Below are 18,782 nucleotides of genomic sequence, written 5' to 3'. Positions count from 1 at the left end.
AAACATGGGACCAACACTTTACGTGTTGCGTTTATATTTTTGTTCAGTATATGATGTTGATATCATGTATGGTCAGTCCTTGCATCTATAGCTCTATGAATTTGAGAGTGGTTACATTTCTCAAGGCCCATCCCTCAGCTTTTTACAGAAACGGGTGACCGCTTGCACGTTGTTATTGTTTCAAGTAAGGACTCTAGCTTCAATGGATGATCTGCTACTCAAAATGTACTAAATGTTATCTATGATTCAATGGTATATCAAAATGTTTAATAATAATGTTTGATAAAATATATTTTTATTTGTCTCCAGTCATATGTGTGTAACAGACAATGTGAGCCATCTTCCCCGAGTGTGTGACAACTGAGGGTACGCTTCCAGCATTTTGAATTAATTCATCAGGCACTGTGTGTACATTWGAAAACATTATTGGAAGTTTGGTCTTCATGGTATAATTAATTGCATCTAATGGAAGATGAAATCATGTAGTATAATTTTGCAAGGCACTCACTGTAGCGTATTACTGAAAATAAAAGTACTATATCAACTGCTTTTGCACACACTGTATATAGACTTTTTTTCTATTTTATTATTGACTGTATGTTTGTTTATTCCATGTGTAACTCTGTGTTGTTTGTGTTGCACTGCTTTGCTTTATCTTGGCCAGGTCGCAGTTGTAAATGAGAACTTGTTCTCAACTAGCCTACCTGGTTAAATAAAGGTGAAAAATAAAAGAAATAGAGGCCGCTAAATGTTTACGCGTAGGCTCCTCTAAAAACTATAGAGTTCAAAGGCCAAGYTTTAATTTGAAGATGGCTGCCTCCCAAGATGACATGCTTTCTTTCTGCGTGGACACAACTAAAGTTTGCAGTTCTGTGGAAATCCGATTCATTGACAAGGATAAGGTAATCTGCCGACAGGGATTCTTTTGAAAGGGCTAATTTCAAGTTTGTCGTTTTCTAGCACCGTTTTGATGCCAAATGCAGTGCCACGCATGCTGTCAAGCTGGCTGGCTCAAATTATGAGCAGGGCAGAATCTCTTGTCACTTTTTTTGTTTATGTTTACTGGCTGGCCATAGCTAGCTACTACACTGAGTTAAAAAAAAAAAAGTTGTTACCTAAGTAACTACGCGGTTACTTAGCTACCAGCCTTGTTAYTTCTTTTTTTGCTGGTATTTAACGTTAGTAACCCCATTAGCCGCTGCAAAAGCATCAACTACTCTTTCTGGGGTCCACATGAAACATGACAATACATACAGTAGTACAGAGTAACATTGTTAGTCAAGGACTGAAATTCATACATTTAAAACGTCACATATGGCCTATGTTTATTACTGTAGCTAGCTAGTTAGGAAATGTCAGTTAGCAATCCATGTGTCATGGAGGTGACTAACTGATTAATGTTAACTAGTTAGCATCGTGTAACGTTAAGTAYCTAGCTAGCTAATGAAAGGTATGCACAGATTAGTCTCCTACTAACCTTATACCTTTTTGAAGGGGCTAATAAAGTGCAAAGGCTATCCTGGTCTGACTCAATAGGATGCACTTGGTATAGATAAAGTATATGTAGCTAGGTGCGTAATGCAATTGTCATAYCAAACTAACAAACATTTGCTTTTATTTTAGGGCAAAGGATTATTTGCCAAGAASGCCATCAAGAAGGGAGACACCATTTTTGTAGAGCGCCCTCTTGTCTCTTCCCAGTTCTTGTGGAATTCCCAGTACAAATATAAAGGTGGGGTGCCATATAGTTTCAAGATTTAGGTGGTTGACAGACTGAACAACTAAGAAGTTACAACAAATCCTCTTATGTTCCTGTTGATGACTGAAAATCTTGGAGCAAAATGTTCCAGCTGGCTTTGCTTTTGTAATCCATATTTTAGATATACATAGGCCAGGGGGAACTGTTGAGGTTTTATTAATGGTGTTTCTTACTGTATATACAAAKGTATGTGGACACCCCTTCAAATTAGTGGATTTGGCTATGTCAGCCACACCCTTTGCTGACAGGTGTATCAAATTTGAGCACACAACCACGCAATCTCCATAGACAAACATTGGCAGTAGAATGGCCTTACCGAAGAGCTCAGTGATTTTCAACGTGGCACCGTCATAGGATGCTACCGTTCCAACAAGTCAGTTGGTAAAATTTCTGCCCTGCTAGAGCTGCCCCGGTCAACTGTAAGTGCTGCTATTGTGAAGTGGAAATGTTTATGAGCAACAACAACTCAGCCGCGAAGTGGTAGGCCAAATTAGCTCACAGAACGGAAGTACYTAGCGAGTAAAAATCGTCTGTCCTCGGTTGCAACATTCACTACCGATTTTTCCAAACTGCCTCTGGAAGCAACGTCAGCACAAGAACTGTTAGTTGGGAGCTTCATGAAATGGGTTTGAGCAGCCATGGAATGCCAAGTGTCGGCTGGAGTGGTGTAAAGCTCGTCGCCATTGGACTGTAGAGCAGTGGAAACTTGTTCTTTGGAGTGATGAATCACACTTCAACGTCTGGCGGACWAATCTGGGTTTGGCAGATGCCAGAAGAACACTACCTGCACCAAAGCATAGTGTCAACTGTAAAGGTTGGTGGAGGAGGAATAATTGTCTGGGGCTGTTTTTTATGGTTCCGGCAAGGTCCCTTAGTTCCAGTGAAGAGATCTTAACGCTACAGCATACAATGACATTCTAGATGATTCTGTGTTTCCAACTTTGTGGCAACAGTTTGGGGGAAGGCCCTTTACTGTTTCAGCWTGACAAATCCCCTGTGATTGGTGTGGAAGAACTTGACTGGCCTGCACAGAGCCCTGACTTCAACCCCATCGGAACACTTGTGGGATGAATGAGAATGGTGACTGCGAGTCAGGCCTAATTGGCCAACATCAGTGCCTGACCTCACTAATGCTCTTGTGGCTGAGCGGGAGCAAGTCCTCGCAGTAACGTTCCAACATCTAGTGGAAAGCCTTCCCAGAAGAGTGGAGGCTGTTTATAGCAGCAAATGGAGGACCAACTCCTTAATGCCAATGATTTTGGAATGAGATGTTTGATGAGCAGGTCACATACTTTTGGTCATGTAGTGTATTTAGTGATAAAATCACCCTTAGTTATCTCCCATTTAATCATCCATCCCTGTGTCTCCTCCAGCCTGTGAATACTGCTTGAGTGCTCTGGAGACAGCTGAGGATAATGCCCGAAGACTGAGTGGCAACCCTGGCCTCAGTCTACCCCACACTGAGCTGTGCAAGGTGCGCCCAGAGCTGCACCAAGCTTGCCCACAATGCCAGGTGAGTGTCTCTCACAAGTCTTCCCCCATCTGCACTGCCAATTAAAGGTGCACTATGCAGAAATCGCTCCCATTTCCTGGTTGCAAAAATTCTTATAGATCGCCTAACTTTAATTTGTAAACAAACAAGCAAGTATAGTATAGAGAATCATTGTACCGTGTGAACCACTGTGAAATCTTTTCCCTAACCAAAAATATTGTATATTCAGCTGTTTGAAGCTGGTGGACAAAACCGAAAGTAAAAGATGCAATAACAAAACCTAATAATGGGAGGCATAGAAATAGTGCACATAACACATCTTCCGCTTCTTAGACTTGCTTTCACTGAGAATGATAGATGTATAAATCACATTTATATGTGAATTTGGTTGGATCGCCCAAAAAGTTACATATTTAAGCTTTAAGGACTGGACACTACTGATCTACAAATACATTGTTGAAAGCAAAATGGAGCATGCCTATATGCTTTTTCCTAGCCTGTGTTTTTAGATCGGTAAATATGAAGGATTAGAAGCCACTTAAATGTGATACACCTACCCAATGCCTGTACTCCATATGGAGATGCGTTGATATACTGTAGCTACTTCCTCCAGCCTAGTCCAGTGTTTCGCTTTGGTCTTCAGTGTAGTTATTCACGGGTCCTCCCGAAACTCTATTACCCAGGCCCCGACCAGGTCAGGTCCGAAATTCTGTAGTTGACCTCTGATCTGGTTCTGATTTAATTGTCTCGGTTATGTGTAATTAGAACTGATTTGCCGGTAAGGCAAGGTACAGACCCGACTGCTGAAGTAGAGGGAGGGAGAGAAAATTGTCTCCTTTATGCTGCTTCGGCTTATTGAGAGAGACGCATATTTTTCACAGGAGTGTAGCTTGTTTTTTTGTTGGCCAATCACAAGTCATCAAAGAGGCACTAGACTAGAAGGATATGTTTCCCTTTCAACGACCAAGAGCCAGCAAATGGTCTGCTGCTTAATACTTTGAATGGAGTTATTGTGTAGGACGAGGGGGAAAGTGCATCCTAAATAGCTTGCTTAGCCAAGCTAGCTAGCTATCTTAACTAGCTTGTCTTCTTGGTTTGATGCAGTCAAAACGGGTACTATGTAAGATTGGATGATAAGTCATCTAGCTTTTGCAGCTAGAATTTAGTGGTGCGAGTCGGCTTGATTGCTGCTCTGTCTTCCTTGAGCCACACAGTCACAAACACAGCAAGTCCCCTCTTAGCTCCGTTCCGCTCTCCCTCGGTGCATGCATTAACAGCTTCAGTTAATAACGTAGCTTAAAATATATATTTTCTGCTGCTTCCTTCACTGGGATCGGATCAGACCGGGTCTATACAGGGCCGGGTCTGGTTGTCTTTGGGTCCATTTGAACCGGGTCTCTATATTTAAAAAAATATATAATTATTCGGGTCAGGAACAGGTCCAACTTATTGGACCAAACAAGACCTCTCACTGAAGTAGACTTTATCTCCCCCTCCAGGTGATGTACTGTAGCAACGAGTGTCGGCAGGCTGCGGCAGACCAGTACCATCGGGCCCTGTGCTTAGGCCACTCCCAAGAGGACCCGGACCATCCCGTCAACAAACTTAAGGATGCCTGGAGGTGAGATGGATTTGCTGTTTAATTTAATTCCAATTGATGGGGCCCATATTTCTCTTGCACTGAATCTGAAAATTTTACCAAAGACAGTACATRATGAAGATGTCTAGAAACTGCTTCTCCAATAGAATCCCCGATCATGCTGGTAAATGTCATGGCGACYTTAGCTAGCCAAGCTCATGCGCAGAAACACGTCATCGGGACTAACGGTTGTCGCGCCGAACTGCTTATGTGCAGGCCGTCAAATCAAAAGCACCACTTCGATAAAATGTTTTGATGAAAATAAAAACATATCAGTATGTCAATTTCACGAGGTTGTAGTAATTACAGTTTCAGCTACCTAAGACATTATCTCAAATCTAGGTTTTGCCTTTAAATTTTGAGGAAATTAATGACACATTTTTCACTTCTCCCATTGACTTGCCAAACCCTGGTGTGCTGAGTCTCTGGGTTTTGAAACAATGTTACTAGCTTTCTCTGTCCTTGTTTCCTCCAATTCTTTATCTCCCTCTCAAAGCTCCCTCCCTTGCAACTCCTCTTTCAATTGGCTTTGACAGGGAAACAGGAATTGGAGGAAATGAGGACGAGAAAGCAAGGATTTGGCAGCAAGTAATGTTTTCAGATCCAGCCTCAGTGATATTTTGGCTGTAATTGCATGAGGTGACATGATCCCCTCKATCTGTCCCCTAGGAGTATGCACTACCCTCCTGAGACCTCCAGCATCATGCTCATGGCCAGGATGGTGGCCACTGTCAAACAGGTGAGCCGCCTCCTACCTCTGCCTTTTTTGTTCAGCTGCTTTAATTCCAAAGTGAGTTGCTCTCTATATTTGCATTCTCTATTTCGTTGTCGGCTGAAAACTGAAAAAAATATTTWAAAAATCCCCCATTTTTAACAAACATTCAATTATGAAATGTCAGAAGCTATTTTGAATGTTTTCTTGGTCCGAGAGTCATGTTCAGAGTACATTGAGGGAAGTTACTGCTTTCAATAAATGTGGGGGGAAAAAAGAACATTTGCAAAAATAGAGTTGAAAGGTTTATCAGACAGTGACGATTTGTAGTGAATGCTTGTTTGAGAATCGGGTGTCTGTGTAGATGAACAGACCTTTACAATGCCTGGAGAAGCATTTAACCTGTCAGTTTGCTATTATAATACTATATGTGCATACCTGTGCATAATAGGTAACTCAAGCACTATATAATGTTTGAATTTGTCATGCAGGCCCAAGACAAATGCTGCTGGCAGAAGTTGTTCTTTCAGTTCTGCAGCCGTGCGGCCAACGAGGAGGAGGAAATTGCACACAAGCTGCTGGGAGAGAAGTTCCAGGTAAGAATAGAGGTAGTGGCTGTGCCTGAAAATGTTAACTACTAGCTGTCAAATCCTTGCTTCCTCATCCATGTTTCATCAATTCCCCTTAAGGCTCATTTGGAGGAGGAGGTCTGAGGAAGAGACCTTGGAACCTCTCCTCCAATGTGCTTAGAGAGGAKTTGAGGGAACAGGGATTGAGCTTCAAATTAGTTTTCACATTTGTGCTAACTATTAGATTTGACTCATTGTTATTGTAATAGATTATAGACTACTGTAAAACTTAAATTAATTGCCTGGGTGTTTATTTGCTTAAATCACTGATCACAACAGGCGCTTACAGATAGGCTTCTATTTGAGCCCGGCGTCTATTTACTTAATGCACACAGCTTTTGCTTATTTGCATAGTTAAAGGAAAAATCCACCCAAAACCACTCATTCCTGTAATTTAGTGTTACATAATGCTAATATGTGGGAAATAGTTTTTGTGAACAAATTATTAATTTTGACTCTAAAATAAGGTTGGTAGCAACATGTGAAAATCGTTGTGGAAATCTGTGGCAGCGCAAGTCAACTACAAAACCCACAATGCAACGCTCTATGGGCTGGCTATTTAGCTAGCTAGCTAGCTAGCGAACGTAGGTACCCACAATAATACCAAAGTCAATATCAGCATGTGAAGTATCTAGTTAGCTGTAAAATGGCTCTAACAAACTGCGCAATCAATTTTGTAGTACAATCTCGCCATGTTTAACCTGCAGATTGATGTGGCTCACAGAGTGGAGTTTGACAATCTCAACGGCATCATGCAATGCACCCTGGACTGAAGAGGCAGACAATTAGGAGAAATGTGTTAGACCCTCTGTTAAATTACACGTTTCTCGAGGTAGGAACATCACAAAAGAACATTCGAAAGAAGACAATCTACTGTCGTGTCTTTACTGTCATTAAATTGAAGACTTATAGGTTTTATCAAAGATTCTCTGTAATTAGTTATTACGCGATCAACTAAATAATAACGTAACTAATTAACTATGAATTTGGGGCACCAGGGAATATATTCAGATAACAAGGTTATAATTTCCCAATATAACCTTTCAGATATTTTCATATCTGATCAATGATTTATTTATTTTTACCTCACGTTAGTCTCATTCCAAACGTCGTAAATTGTTGATTATCTGCACGAACCCAGTCTTCACTATGAGTCATCCATACATCAATTGTCTTAAATCATTTATTTATTACTAACTAAGTAATTCACAGAAATGCGTAACACAAACAAACAAAGTAGATGGTTACAAAGAAATGATAGCGGATGTGCCCTAGTGGGCTAAACCGGCATGGTGGCTTGTTAGACAAAAGGGGAGTGGGGGTCAATTAAGAAGTCACTACAGAGTTCATAATTATAACAATTGACATGCTAATCCTTTACACATGAACGCTCACTCATTCGGGAACAATTGCAATCAATATATATATATATTTACGCTCAGTGTGTCGTCTTGATCGCTGGAGAAWAMTTAGTTTCTGTTGGAGTTTCTTCTTTCTCTGTCTTGGTTATTGTGGATAGTTCAGAGTGACATTCGTTATAGAATGGATGTTTCGGCGGTTGTCGTTCTTCGCGTTCAATGATACCGAATTCCTAGCTGCAGACTAGTAGTCAATATCAAAGACTTGTTCTTATTCGTCTAAGAGTTTAACCACGTGGTATGGTTAACAGATTCAGCAATGGTACTCAACCTTTGTTCTCCTCCTATGGAGAAAAACATGGTCTAGTGATAATTTCTCAGAGTTGGGTTTTTATTAGGATTGCAGAGGGGCTGTCCCAGGATGTCTGACCCAACTGGGCTCAGGGGCGGGTCCTCGGATTTAGTTCAAATCAAAAGGGATTTGTATTTTTCTTCATTAAACAGTCCAAAATCATATTACACAATTATARAAACAGTATCATACGCACTCATTCATTTTATACAACAATTAGATGTAAACCTCATATCTGAGGTTATTATATAAACAGCGGTATGGTAATGTAGCCACACAGTCTCATGAGTTTCCCAAGTTGTGACAAACGGACCGGTTAATAGCTGGAATCTTCACCGATCTTTTATACTTTTTCAGGAACATGAAATGTGTTCGTACCTCTTGTTCTGTGAGGTGGAAGAAATCTCTTTGTTCTCTATGGAAGTTTTACCCTCTGCTATACTGTGTGTCCATGAGGAGATTCTCAGGAATTTACGACGTCTCTCTGGCCACAGCATGGGTTGAAGGAGGAAAGGGGGAGGCAGGGAGTGGCAGGGAGAGGGGGATGGGGCTTGATGTACCCAAACAGGCAACGTCATGACACTACCCTGTTATGACATTGGCCAGTATTGAAATCTGACATGCATGATAAACATTTTTGTGACCTAAAAGTCACATTCCTGTTAACAGTGTAGTGAGGGAGTCTTTATCGCAATTCCATGTCACACTTGTCGAATTTCTGCCTGCTTGAACGACAACAGCTCAGATGCTCAGATGCACAAAAACAATATAACATTCAAAATGGGCACATCACATTTACTTTAATTGTTTAATTCCCACATTCTCTTCCAACATTTTAATACATTTCTTAATTTCCTGCACTGCTATCAMTTATTTACACACTGTGATGTTTATTTTGTCTTAGTATGTCTCTATTTAAAAAACAAAAATGTACATAATTATTCTCCTTCAACTGTGCATTTTTGTAAGTTCGTACTTTCGCTGCTAGAGAGGGATCAGCCAAACTGTAGGGCTCTGTACTCTCGAAGTTGACTGTTTTTGTGCTTGCCAGTTAGCTAGCAGTTCTCAGCTGTTAGCAGCCAAATGGCTAGCAGTTTCTTACAGGTGATTAAAAACGAATGAGTGCCATCATTTTTTTAGTTTTCAAATTATACTGAACAAAAATATAAACGCAACATGCAACAATTTCAAAGGTTTTACTGAGTTACAGTTCATTTAAGGATATCAATCAATTGGAATATTCATTAGGCCCTAATTTATGGATTTCACATGCCTAGGAATACAGATATGCATCTGGTCACAGATACCTTAAAAATAATGGGCCTCACATTGGGTCTCAGGATCTCGTCATGGTATCCCTGTGCATTCAAATTGCCATTGATAAAATGCAATTGTGTTTGTTGTCCGTAGCTTATGCCTGCCCATACCATAAACCCACCGCCACAACGTTGACATCAGCAAACCAGTCGCCCACACGACGCCATACACGTCGTCTGCGGTTGTGAGGCTGGTTGGACATACTGCAAAATTCTCTAAAACGACGTTATGGTAGAGAAATTAACATTCCATTTTTTGGCAACAGCTCTGGTGGACATTCCTGCAGTCAGCATGCCAATTGCACGCTCCCTCAACTTGAGACATCTGTGGCGTTGTGTGACAAAACTGCACATTTTATTGGCCTTTTATTGTCCCCAGCACAAGATGCACCTCTGTAATGATCATGCTGTTTAATCAGCTTCTTGACATGCCACACCTGTCCGGTGGATGGATTATGTTGGCAAAGAAGAAATGCTTACTAACAGGGATTTAAACAAATTTGTGCTCAATTTTAGAGAAATAAGCTTTTTGTGCGTATGGGAAATTTCAGYGGGTGTTATTTCAGCTCATGAAACATGGGACCAACACTTTATATGTTGCGTTTTATATTTTTGTTCAGTGTATTTAATGTAACAAATCAAACATTAAACCTCGTAAACATTTAATTTAGATCAAGCCTTAATTTGCTGAAATGTGTGCTGTTGCCCGGATATAAAAAATTACATGCAGCTATTTGAGTCTGCGTTTAATTTAAGTTTTATGGTATGTTGCATTATGTACGGACATTTGACCTTACTACGAACCCTGTTTACGACAGCACTTTACGATGATCATCTCAATATGGTAAGTATGGCACGATTTCCCTTTACATGACCAATTTATTTATGGGCATACATGTTTGTCAAGCTAATACTAGGTACTTGGCTACTTCCTTGTSAGCCTGGAGACAAGAATATAAAATAATATCTGTCTTGGATTTAATAATTTCCCATGAGTGAGCTCTGAGCTGAACATGTGTGATAATGATGCAGATACTGTATGCTATATAAGGGGTGTCCTTTCACGTTACAGTGGTTTACACCTGAGGGATTTCGCTCCCTCTTCGCCCTTGTAGGCACCAATGGACAGGGCATAGGTACCAGGTAAGGTTCAGCTCTCAATCTTTCCAACTCATAAATGATTGATGTTATGGACATAAATTATGCACTTATGGAATGCCATTAGTCCCAATATTAGTCTTTTTTTTAAAGTGCCAACATCGTTTTATCATGTTTCTTTACWTAGCTCTCTCAGCCAATGGGTTCATGCATGTGATGCGTTGGAGCTGACTAGCCAGCAGAGGGAGCAATTGGATTGCTTCATTGATCAACTATACAAGGACATCGAGAAAGGTCACAATTCCCTTCTTACACTGCTTCATGAGACATCTGTTCCGTTTATTGAGGAATACTGGGGAAAAGCTGTCTGATAAAACATTTGTCTAAACCTACATTACCAAGCAAGGCCTTGTGCAGCTCACATTTTATAATAGATTGTAAAGGATACTTGGCGCCTCTGAATTGGGTTGGCTTGACTCAGCATATTTGAAATCCTTACTAAAATTGAATAAATCTCTGCAACTGAGAATGGAGGTCAGAGCTGAATTTGATTTGTCTCCGCAGAGACCGGTGACTTCCTGAACTGCGAGGGTTCTGGGCTCTTCCTACTTCAGAGCTCATGTGAGTCGTCACAATCAGGTGGCTTCTGACCTCAGCTTCCATAATCCACAAACACACACATCATACAGGATAAATTTAATTAACTACTGCGCTGGTCAAAAGGCCATGTTTACAGTCGTTATCAAATACTTTTGTTTTGGTTGTGTCGTCTACTCTCTAGGTAACCACAGCTGCATACCGAAAGCGGAGGCATCTTTCCCGAACAACAACTTCTTGCTTCACCTCAGTGCCCTTAGTGACATCAGCCCTGGAGAGGTCAGAAGAGGATGCTGGGTCGGGGGGGATACATTCTGTCCATGGATAAACTGGAGAGAACTTTGTGTTCAGTTGTCAGTCAGTTTTAGCGGTCAGAGACTGAGGATTGAGGCTGATGTGTCAAGCTATCAGATATTGAGAAGGCTTGCATCTGCCTGTAAATGTAGTGTCTGAGGAGGCCAGAGAAATGTTTTGCCAGCCATCGATTGAATTCTGGCACCAAAATAATAGCGCATTGTTGTGTAAATATAGTAACAGTAATGGGAGGTCTTTTGATGTGAATGTTCTCATCTGCTAACTTTTGTTTCCTCACATCTCCAGGAGATCTGCATCAGTTACTTGGACTGCTGTCAGCGTGACCGGAGCTGTCATAGCAGACAGAAAATCCTGAGGTAAACAACTGAAATCCCCTGTGTCCCTTTGACAGACTCAAATTGTTCCCAGTTCAATGGCCACCCTCCCAGGTATCCGAGGGGTTCTGGTGGTTATACCGGTGCCTAACAACGCTCTTGATCGATTAGCAAGCTGTCAATCCACTACCGATGTTTACCCCCTTAAAGGGGGGCTGAACTTCCTGATTTAGCCTCTGTTTTAATTCTCCTCATTGGGAAATGCACCTGAGAACGAGATTTGGGTTTTGGAGGCGTGTGTGTTTGAACATTGGAAGCGTTTGTACGTTCATTGCCAAAACAGTACAGTTAGTAACTCACCCTTCAACACTGAACAAAAATATAAACGCAACATGTAAAGTCTTGGTTTCATGAGCTGAAATAATAGATCCCCAAAATGTWCCATATGCAAAAWATGCGTATTTCACTCAAATTTTGTGCACAAATTTGCTTACATCCCTGTTAGTGAGCATTTCTCCTTTGGTAAAATAATCCATCCAATAAAAGGACACTCCAAAATGTGCAGTTTTGTCACACAACACAGTCCCACAGAAGTCTCAAGTTTTGAGGGAGCGTGCAATTGGCATGCTGATTGCAGGAATGTCCACCAGAGCTTTTGSCAGAGAATTTTKTMTTCTTTTCTCTCCCATAAGCTTCCTATAATGTCGTTTTAGAGAATTTGACAGTATGTTCAACTGGCCTCACGAACGCAGACCATGTGTTACCACACCAGCCCAGGACCTCCACATCCGGCTTCTTCACCTGCGGGATCGTCTGAGACCAGCCACCTGGACAGCTGATTAAACTGAGTATTTCTGTCTGTAATAAAGCCTTTTTGTGGGGAAAAGCTCATTCTGATTGGCTGTGCCTGGCTCCCCAGTGGATGMTCCTGGCTCCCAAGTGGGTGGACCTATGCCCACCCCCCTGCCCAGTCATGTGAAATCCATAGATTAGGGCCTAATTTATTTATTTCGATTGATTTCCTTATATGAATTGTTGCGTTTGTTTTTGTTCAGTGTAGGTAACTGGAAACAGTCTAACCAGTCTTACCGGGTCTTGTCTGGAAGTAGCAAGCCAACTTCTTTCACCTATTCGCTTCAGCCGACTGTGGCAAAGTTGGTTTGTCTTTGGATAGCCCATCTGTGGGGATAGTTGGTGCCGTCAAGAAATTGCACATTGTAAATGGGACAATATTTTAGTTTCATTAAATGCTTTCAATATTTGTGTGGATTTCTGCAATTTGTAGTTGGTTTTAGGTTTTTAAGTCAATAAAATGTGGAGTTATTCACATTTAAAAATATTGTCCCATGTACATTTTGTAATGTACTGATGGTCCTTAACTTGCCCCATAGGGATATTGAATGTCAAACCAAATTGACCATGGGCGTTARGATTGGCTCGTATGCAGCTGAGCTCCGAATTGATGATTACTTGGGTGCTGTGGGCAGGATTGAAATAAACCCAACTCTACTGTAACTTAGGGTATCCTTCATTTGTCACAATTTTTTCCCTTATTTATCTCGCAAATCTCAGACCGACTTCATGACCAAAATTATCCTATTTACACTTTACTATGTTTTGACACTAGAATAAATGTTTCTGACTCATATCGATGCCACGTATGCCATTTTTAAAAGTAGAAGTAGGTTTTTTGGTTGTCGCACTTTAAACCCAGGGCAGGCTTGCTCTGCAAGCCCACTTTGGATTCACTGTATCCTGTTGAAAGGCAGTTTACCTTGAAACGCCGTAACTCCCAGAAACTGGAGGTAGTGAAGCGTGAACAAAGACTGGCCTCTGTCTCTTTTTTCTCAGCAAATGATAACAATTCAGACCCACTGTGTATTATGCTTATATACTGTTTTATTATGTTATATACATAGTGTTTACAGTATGCGTGTTGAATAATGGCATTTCTTTTTTAACAGAAGTGATGATAGATTGACGCAAATGCATTCTATCAGTCTGCGTTATCTTCTTTCTTGCTCTCCAGAACGAGACAGGCAGCTGTGTGACTTATGTAACATCGTTATTGTCTTCCCAGAGAGAACTACCTGTTCGTCTGCTCGTGTCCAAAATGTGTCTCTCAGATGGATGAGCTGGATCTGACGTCGGAGGAGGAYGAGGAGGAGGAGGGGGATGACATGGAGGAGGAGATAACGGATGTCTGAGGGGGAACAAAGACCAGCTCCCTCCTCCTACTCACCCCCTCCCAATCCCACTCTCAGCCACGCTAGCTAACTGCATCTCTGCCCAGTGAAGACCAATTTCAAAGACGACATATCAAACTCCAAGCATATCAACTTCAGTTGTGTACCAAAATATAATTTTTCAAGGAAAAAGTCACTCAATGGCCTGAAGCTTTGGATCTCCCGGTTGAAAAGCATTTGGTCACATGACTCTGCAGTATCAGCCCTCGTCTCTCACCTCTAGTGTAGCTTCTGCTTATTGGAAACGTTTACATTAAAGACACCCATATTTAATTTATCACAGTTTAGTACCTCTAGAATGGTAGAAACAATTAAATAGGCAAGATGTAATTTATTCCTTAGGTGTTGCTTGCGCCTTTGCCCTCAGAACAMCCTCAATTCGTTGTGGTATGGACTCTGCAAGGTATCAAAGCGTTACACGGATGCTGTCCCATGTTGACTCTAATGCTTCACACAATTGTCAAGTTGGCTGGATGTCCTTTGGGMGGTGAACCATTCTTGATACCCACGGGAAACTGCAGCATTGTAGTTCTTGACACAAACCAGTGTGCCTGGCACCTACTACTAAACCCACTGAATTGCACACATACTCAATCCATGTCTAAATTGTCTCAAGGCTTAAAAATCCTTCTTTAACCTGTCTCCTCCCCTTCATCTACACTGATTGAAGTAGATTTGACAAGTGACATCAATAAGGGATCATAGCTTTCACGGGCTGTTCTCAGCATGACTGTTGTAGTCCAATCTGTGCCAACTGTGTAATGCCATTCCATCAGCATGGACCAAAATCCCTGTGGAACACTTTTGACACCTTGTAGAATGCCCCTAAGAATTCAGGCTGTTCTTCAGGAAAAGGAAGGTCTGACCCGGTACTAGATGTGTGTACCTAATAAACTGTCCGGTGAGAATGTCTGCTCTGAGAAGGATAATGCACTTGGCCAATCTAGTAGTGATAACATTAAAGTATGTACAGTGTAGCTGAAGTAACCAGGCCAAATTAAGTACATCGATTTTCATGTGATGTGAGATCTATCAAGGAACATTAGAAACATTCARTGCAACCTATAAGTTAACCATCAGCCAGAATAACCTTGAGCAGTAGAAAGCTATTGTCTGTTAACTATTTCCCCGTTTATTGAGGAGAACTGTTATTTTCACATGAGTGAAATTGCTGCTACTGCCCACTCATGAATCAATACAACTACAATGACCGTAATCTTCAATGCCAACGTTTTCAATGTTACCGAACAAATATGGCTAACATCAAATGACTAACCTCAATTATCTCAGTTGGCATTCAGAGCACTGGTGCATGAGAACAAATTGCTTTTGATGTCACACAAGGACATGCTGCAGCATAAGAACAGCAGCAAACACTATGAGAATCCTAGCAATTGTAATTTTTACCACTCTGGCATAAACCATTGAGATTAAAATGTCTTCTCTTATTTTCRTTATTTGTATTCTGCTTAGTGCAATTTGATTGTATGCAGAAGTTAAGCCAACTGGCAGTCTTTACCAACTATGACCACGTCAGCATTGCCTTGAAGCAGACAGATACCCTGTGGATAACTGGATATTCGGGAAGTCATTAAATCTTATTTGTGAGTTATCGCCAACATCTGTGACACCATGAAGATTTGACAAGTATTCCTTCCTAGTCATATTTTCTACCTCAATGGGTATTTTAATGACCGTTTCATTTGTGCCTGTTGACTCTTCATGCGACCTTGTCTTTGCTATAGGCTCTTTTCTATTGATACTAGATTGTGACTCAAGAACAGCCTTGCAAATACATCTACATCTTATTGGAGCAGTGAACATGTGTTTGCTGTTCCCACTCTGCTTGGATGTTAAAATGCCGACACAGGAAGCGAGAAAACGGCAGATCTTTAGAATAGGAAGAAAAAAATCTGATAGCCACATTTTCTAAGTGACCTATTTTGTGATTTCACACCTGCCCCCAATTTTTTCAGTGACGCAAATTTTTCTCTGTGGACATCATCAGTGTCAGCCTTTCTTCCCTATGGGATTGGTTTAGAAGAGTCAAATGCAAATGTACGCTGGACATTCACATGAGAGATGAAAGGGAACATATTTTTACTTCCATGAGAGGATGCACACCTGGGATCTGGCGTGGCGGGAGGCTGGACCTCTGGACGCGTCTTGGAGTGAAGTCCAACACCCATCGGCCGTCATCCTCTGAGCTCATGCCAGCATCCCCACGGGGCCTCTGCAGTTCTGGAATGTGGCTGCTTTTAGCGGAGCGGTCCACAGTAGGGGTCGAGTGCAGTTTGCCACACACTGCACTCCCTTCAAATGGAGAAAGTGTGAAGGTCAAAGGTCACACCCCAGGAGAAAGGGGCTGACCCAGAGCCTCATTTGAAGATGGAAGGGGACAGGAAGTGGGTTGAGGGGGGTGGCGGTGTCTAAATAAAAGGCAATTATACGCGTCTAGAGAAAGAGGCTTTTATTCTATCTCACCAAGGCCAAAACACTCACAATCTATATTTCAGTAATGAAATTGGAAGGGAAGAAAAGTTGGTGCATTATAATCATTGCCAAGACATGCAGATGGAGAGAAATTATAAAATTAGCATCTCATGATTTAAAACGGTAAAATCAGATCAAATCATGTCAGACTTAGATGTGCAGGTTTGACGTTCACACTGTGATTTATAATACAAAACCTTCAGTATCTGATTAAATATTCATATACAGAGTCTCATATTGACGGGTATCTGCACACCTTGACTTTTTCCACATGTTGTTGTTACAAAGTGGGATTCAAATGGATTTGATTGTAATTTATGTCTCAGAGCTTTGCACATCTGGATTGTACAATATTTGCCCATTTTATTCTTTTTAAAATTCTTAAAGCTCTCTCAAGTTGTTGATCATTGCTAGATTTTCAAGCCGATTTAAGTCACAACTATCTACGCCACTCAAGAACATTCGTTGTCTTGGTAAGCAACTCCAAAGTAGATTTGGCCTTGTGTTTTAGTCTATTGTTCTTCTGAAAGGTGAATTRGTCTCACAGTGTCTGTTGGAAAGAAAACTGAACCAGGTTTTCCTCTAGGATTTTGCCTGTGCAAGCTAGCTCTATTACGTTTATTTTTATCCTTAACTCCCCAGTCCTTGCCAATGACAAGCATACCCATAACCTGATGCAGCCACCACCATGCTTTAAAATTTGGAGAGTGGTACACAGCGATGTGTAGTGTTGGATTTGCCCTAAACATACCGCTTTGAATTCAGGACAAAAAGTTWATTTTTATTTTTTTGCAGTATTACTAAGTGCCTTGTTGCAAACAGGATGCATGTTTTGGAGTATTTGTATTCTGAACAGGCTTCCTTCTTTTCATTCTGTCATTTAGGTTAGTGTTGTGGAGTAGCTACAGTGTTGTTGATCCATCCTAATTTTTCTCACATCACAACCATTACTTTGTAACTGTTTTAAAGTCAACATTGGCCTCATGGTGAAATCCCTGAGCTGTTTCCTTCCTCCCCGGAAACTGAGTTAGAGGAAAGACGCCTGTATCTTTGTAGTGACTGGGTGTATTGATACACCATCCAAAGCTTAATTAAAAACTTCACCATGCTGAAAGGGATATTCAATGTCTGCTTTTTGTATTTTTACCCATCTACCAATAAATGCCCTGGTCTTTGTGGTTGTATCTGTTAAAATTCKCTACTTGATTAAGGGAACTTATAGATAATTGTATGTGTGGGGTACAGAGATGGGGTAGTCATTAAAAAATAATGTTAACCACTATTATTGAACACAGTGAGTCCTTGTGATTTGTTAAGCACATTTTTATTACTGAACTTATTTTGAATACTTATTGACTCAAGACATTTCAGCTTTTCATTTTTTATTAAATTCTAAAATGTTCTACAAACAAAATTCCACTTTGACATTATGGGGTATTGTGTGTAGATCAGTGACACAAAATCGAAATGTAATCAATTTTAACATGTAGCCAAATTCCATAATAAGCATCACAATATGAAAAACATGGCACCACTCTGATTGTCACACTGAAATATATGTTTTTATTTTATGGGGTTCAGTGCCACATCTACCCAACTGACTTCTGCATATAACTGACATTTTCAATTACCAGGAGTCCCCCACAAGTAATGACAAACATTCAAAGTCATCAGTTACAAATATAGGCTTTATGTTTCCCAGTCTTATTTGACTGAATTTGCACCTACTTGTAACATATTGGATTGCGTTCTCATCTTGGAGGCATCAGATTACTTTTTGTTTTATTTTGGTCCAARAGTTTCTCTTTTGTCAGTCCCTTTCCTCTAGGTGGAGAGTGATATTGCTAATACTTACCAATATTATAGATTTATACCAAAACGTGTTTAAAGTGGGCACACCATGATTGACGGGGCAGTGTTGAAATGGAAGCCGTTTCGAGACCAGAACGAGTCACTGGGGTTGAAATGGGTACCATATGGAAACAATCTACAATCTACATTAGGCCCGTCCAAATCGGTTACTGCAATGAATACCATGACTGCCTTGGAGGGTTACTCCAAGGTTGAGTGATAGATGGCCACTTGAGTTGTGACCAGCCAACCTGAGGGAGGGTGGTTGCACCGTAGCTAACCATGTATGAAAACAAACATGATGGACAGCAATATCATGATCACTACCAGTACCGTAGTAAAATAAAACTTTTAGGGTTTAGATAGAATGCATTGGATATCTGTGGTCAGTTTTCCCGAACCATTTCCCTGACAAAGTCAAAATGGGGTTGAAGTGTGTCAAAAGTACCTTGACTGCAGTCATCAGGACTAACTTTATCTTGTGGAAACATTGTGGGCTGCCCAATTGCCTCACATTAATCGTTGAAGGGCACCTATTGGTAGATTGGTACAAAAAAGCAGACATTGAAAATCCTTTTGAGCATGGTGATGGTGTATTAAAACACAGTCAC

General features: G+C 40.9%; 1 protein-coding gene across 2 annotated transcripts; it reads left to right on the top strand.

Moving 5' to 3' along the window:
- Positions 1-789: 789 nt before the first annotated feature.
- LOC111965898 (protein-lysine N-trimethyltransferase SMYD5) lies at positions 790-17,610 on the top strand. Of its 2 annotated transcripts, none has more exons than XM_070444259.1 (13): positions 790-902; positions 1,624-1,732; positions 3,133-3,272; positions 4,751-4,872; positions 5,560-5,629; positions 6,094-6,199; positions 10,040-10,101; positions 10,330-10,400; positions 10,543-10,649; positions 10,920-10,976; positions 11,137-11,231; positions 11,553-11,623; positions 13,662-17,610. In XM_070444259.1, exons 1-13 carry the CDS (start codon positions 810-812, stop codon positions 13,786-13,788), a joined length of 1,230 nt encoding a protein of 409 aa, XP_070300360.1. In that variant the 5' UTR covers positions 790-809; the 3' UTR covers positions 13,789-17,610. The 2 variants fall into 2 exon arrangements, with proteins under 2 accessions (XP_070300360.1, XP_070300361.1); XM_070444260.1 differs by lacking the exon at positions 10,040-10,101 and adding an exon at positions 12,295-12,429 and having other exon boundaries at positions 6,094-6,198; positions 13,662-13,731.
- The last annotated feature ends 1,172 nt before the right edge of the window (positions 17,611-18,782 follow it).

This window comes from Salvelinus sp. IW2-2015, linkage group LG6.2, assembly GCF_002910315.2.
Source record: "Salvelinus sp. IW2-2015 linkage group LG6.2, ASM291031v2, whole genome shotgun sequence".
Taxonomy (NCBI): Eukaryota; Metazoa; Chordata; class Actinopteri; order Salmoniformes; family Salmonidae; genus Salvelinus; species Salvelinus sp. IW2-2015.
This window is presented reverse-complemented; position numbering and strand designations above follow the sequence as displayed.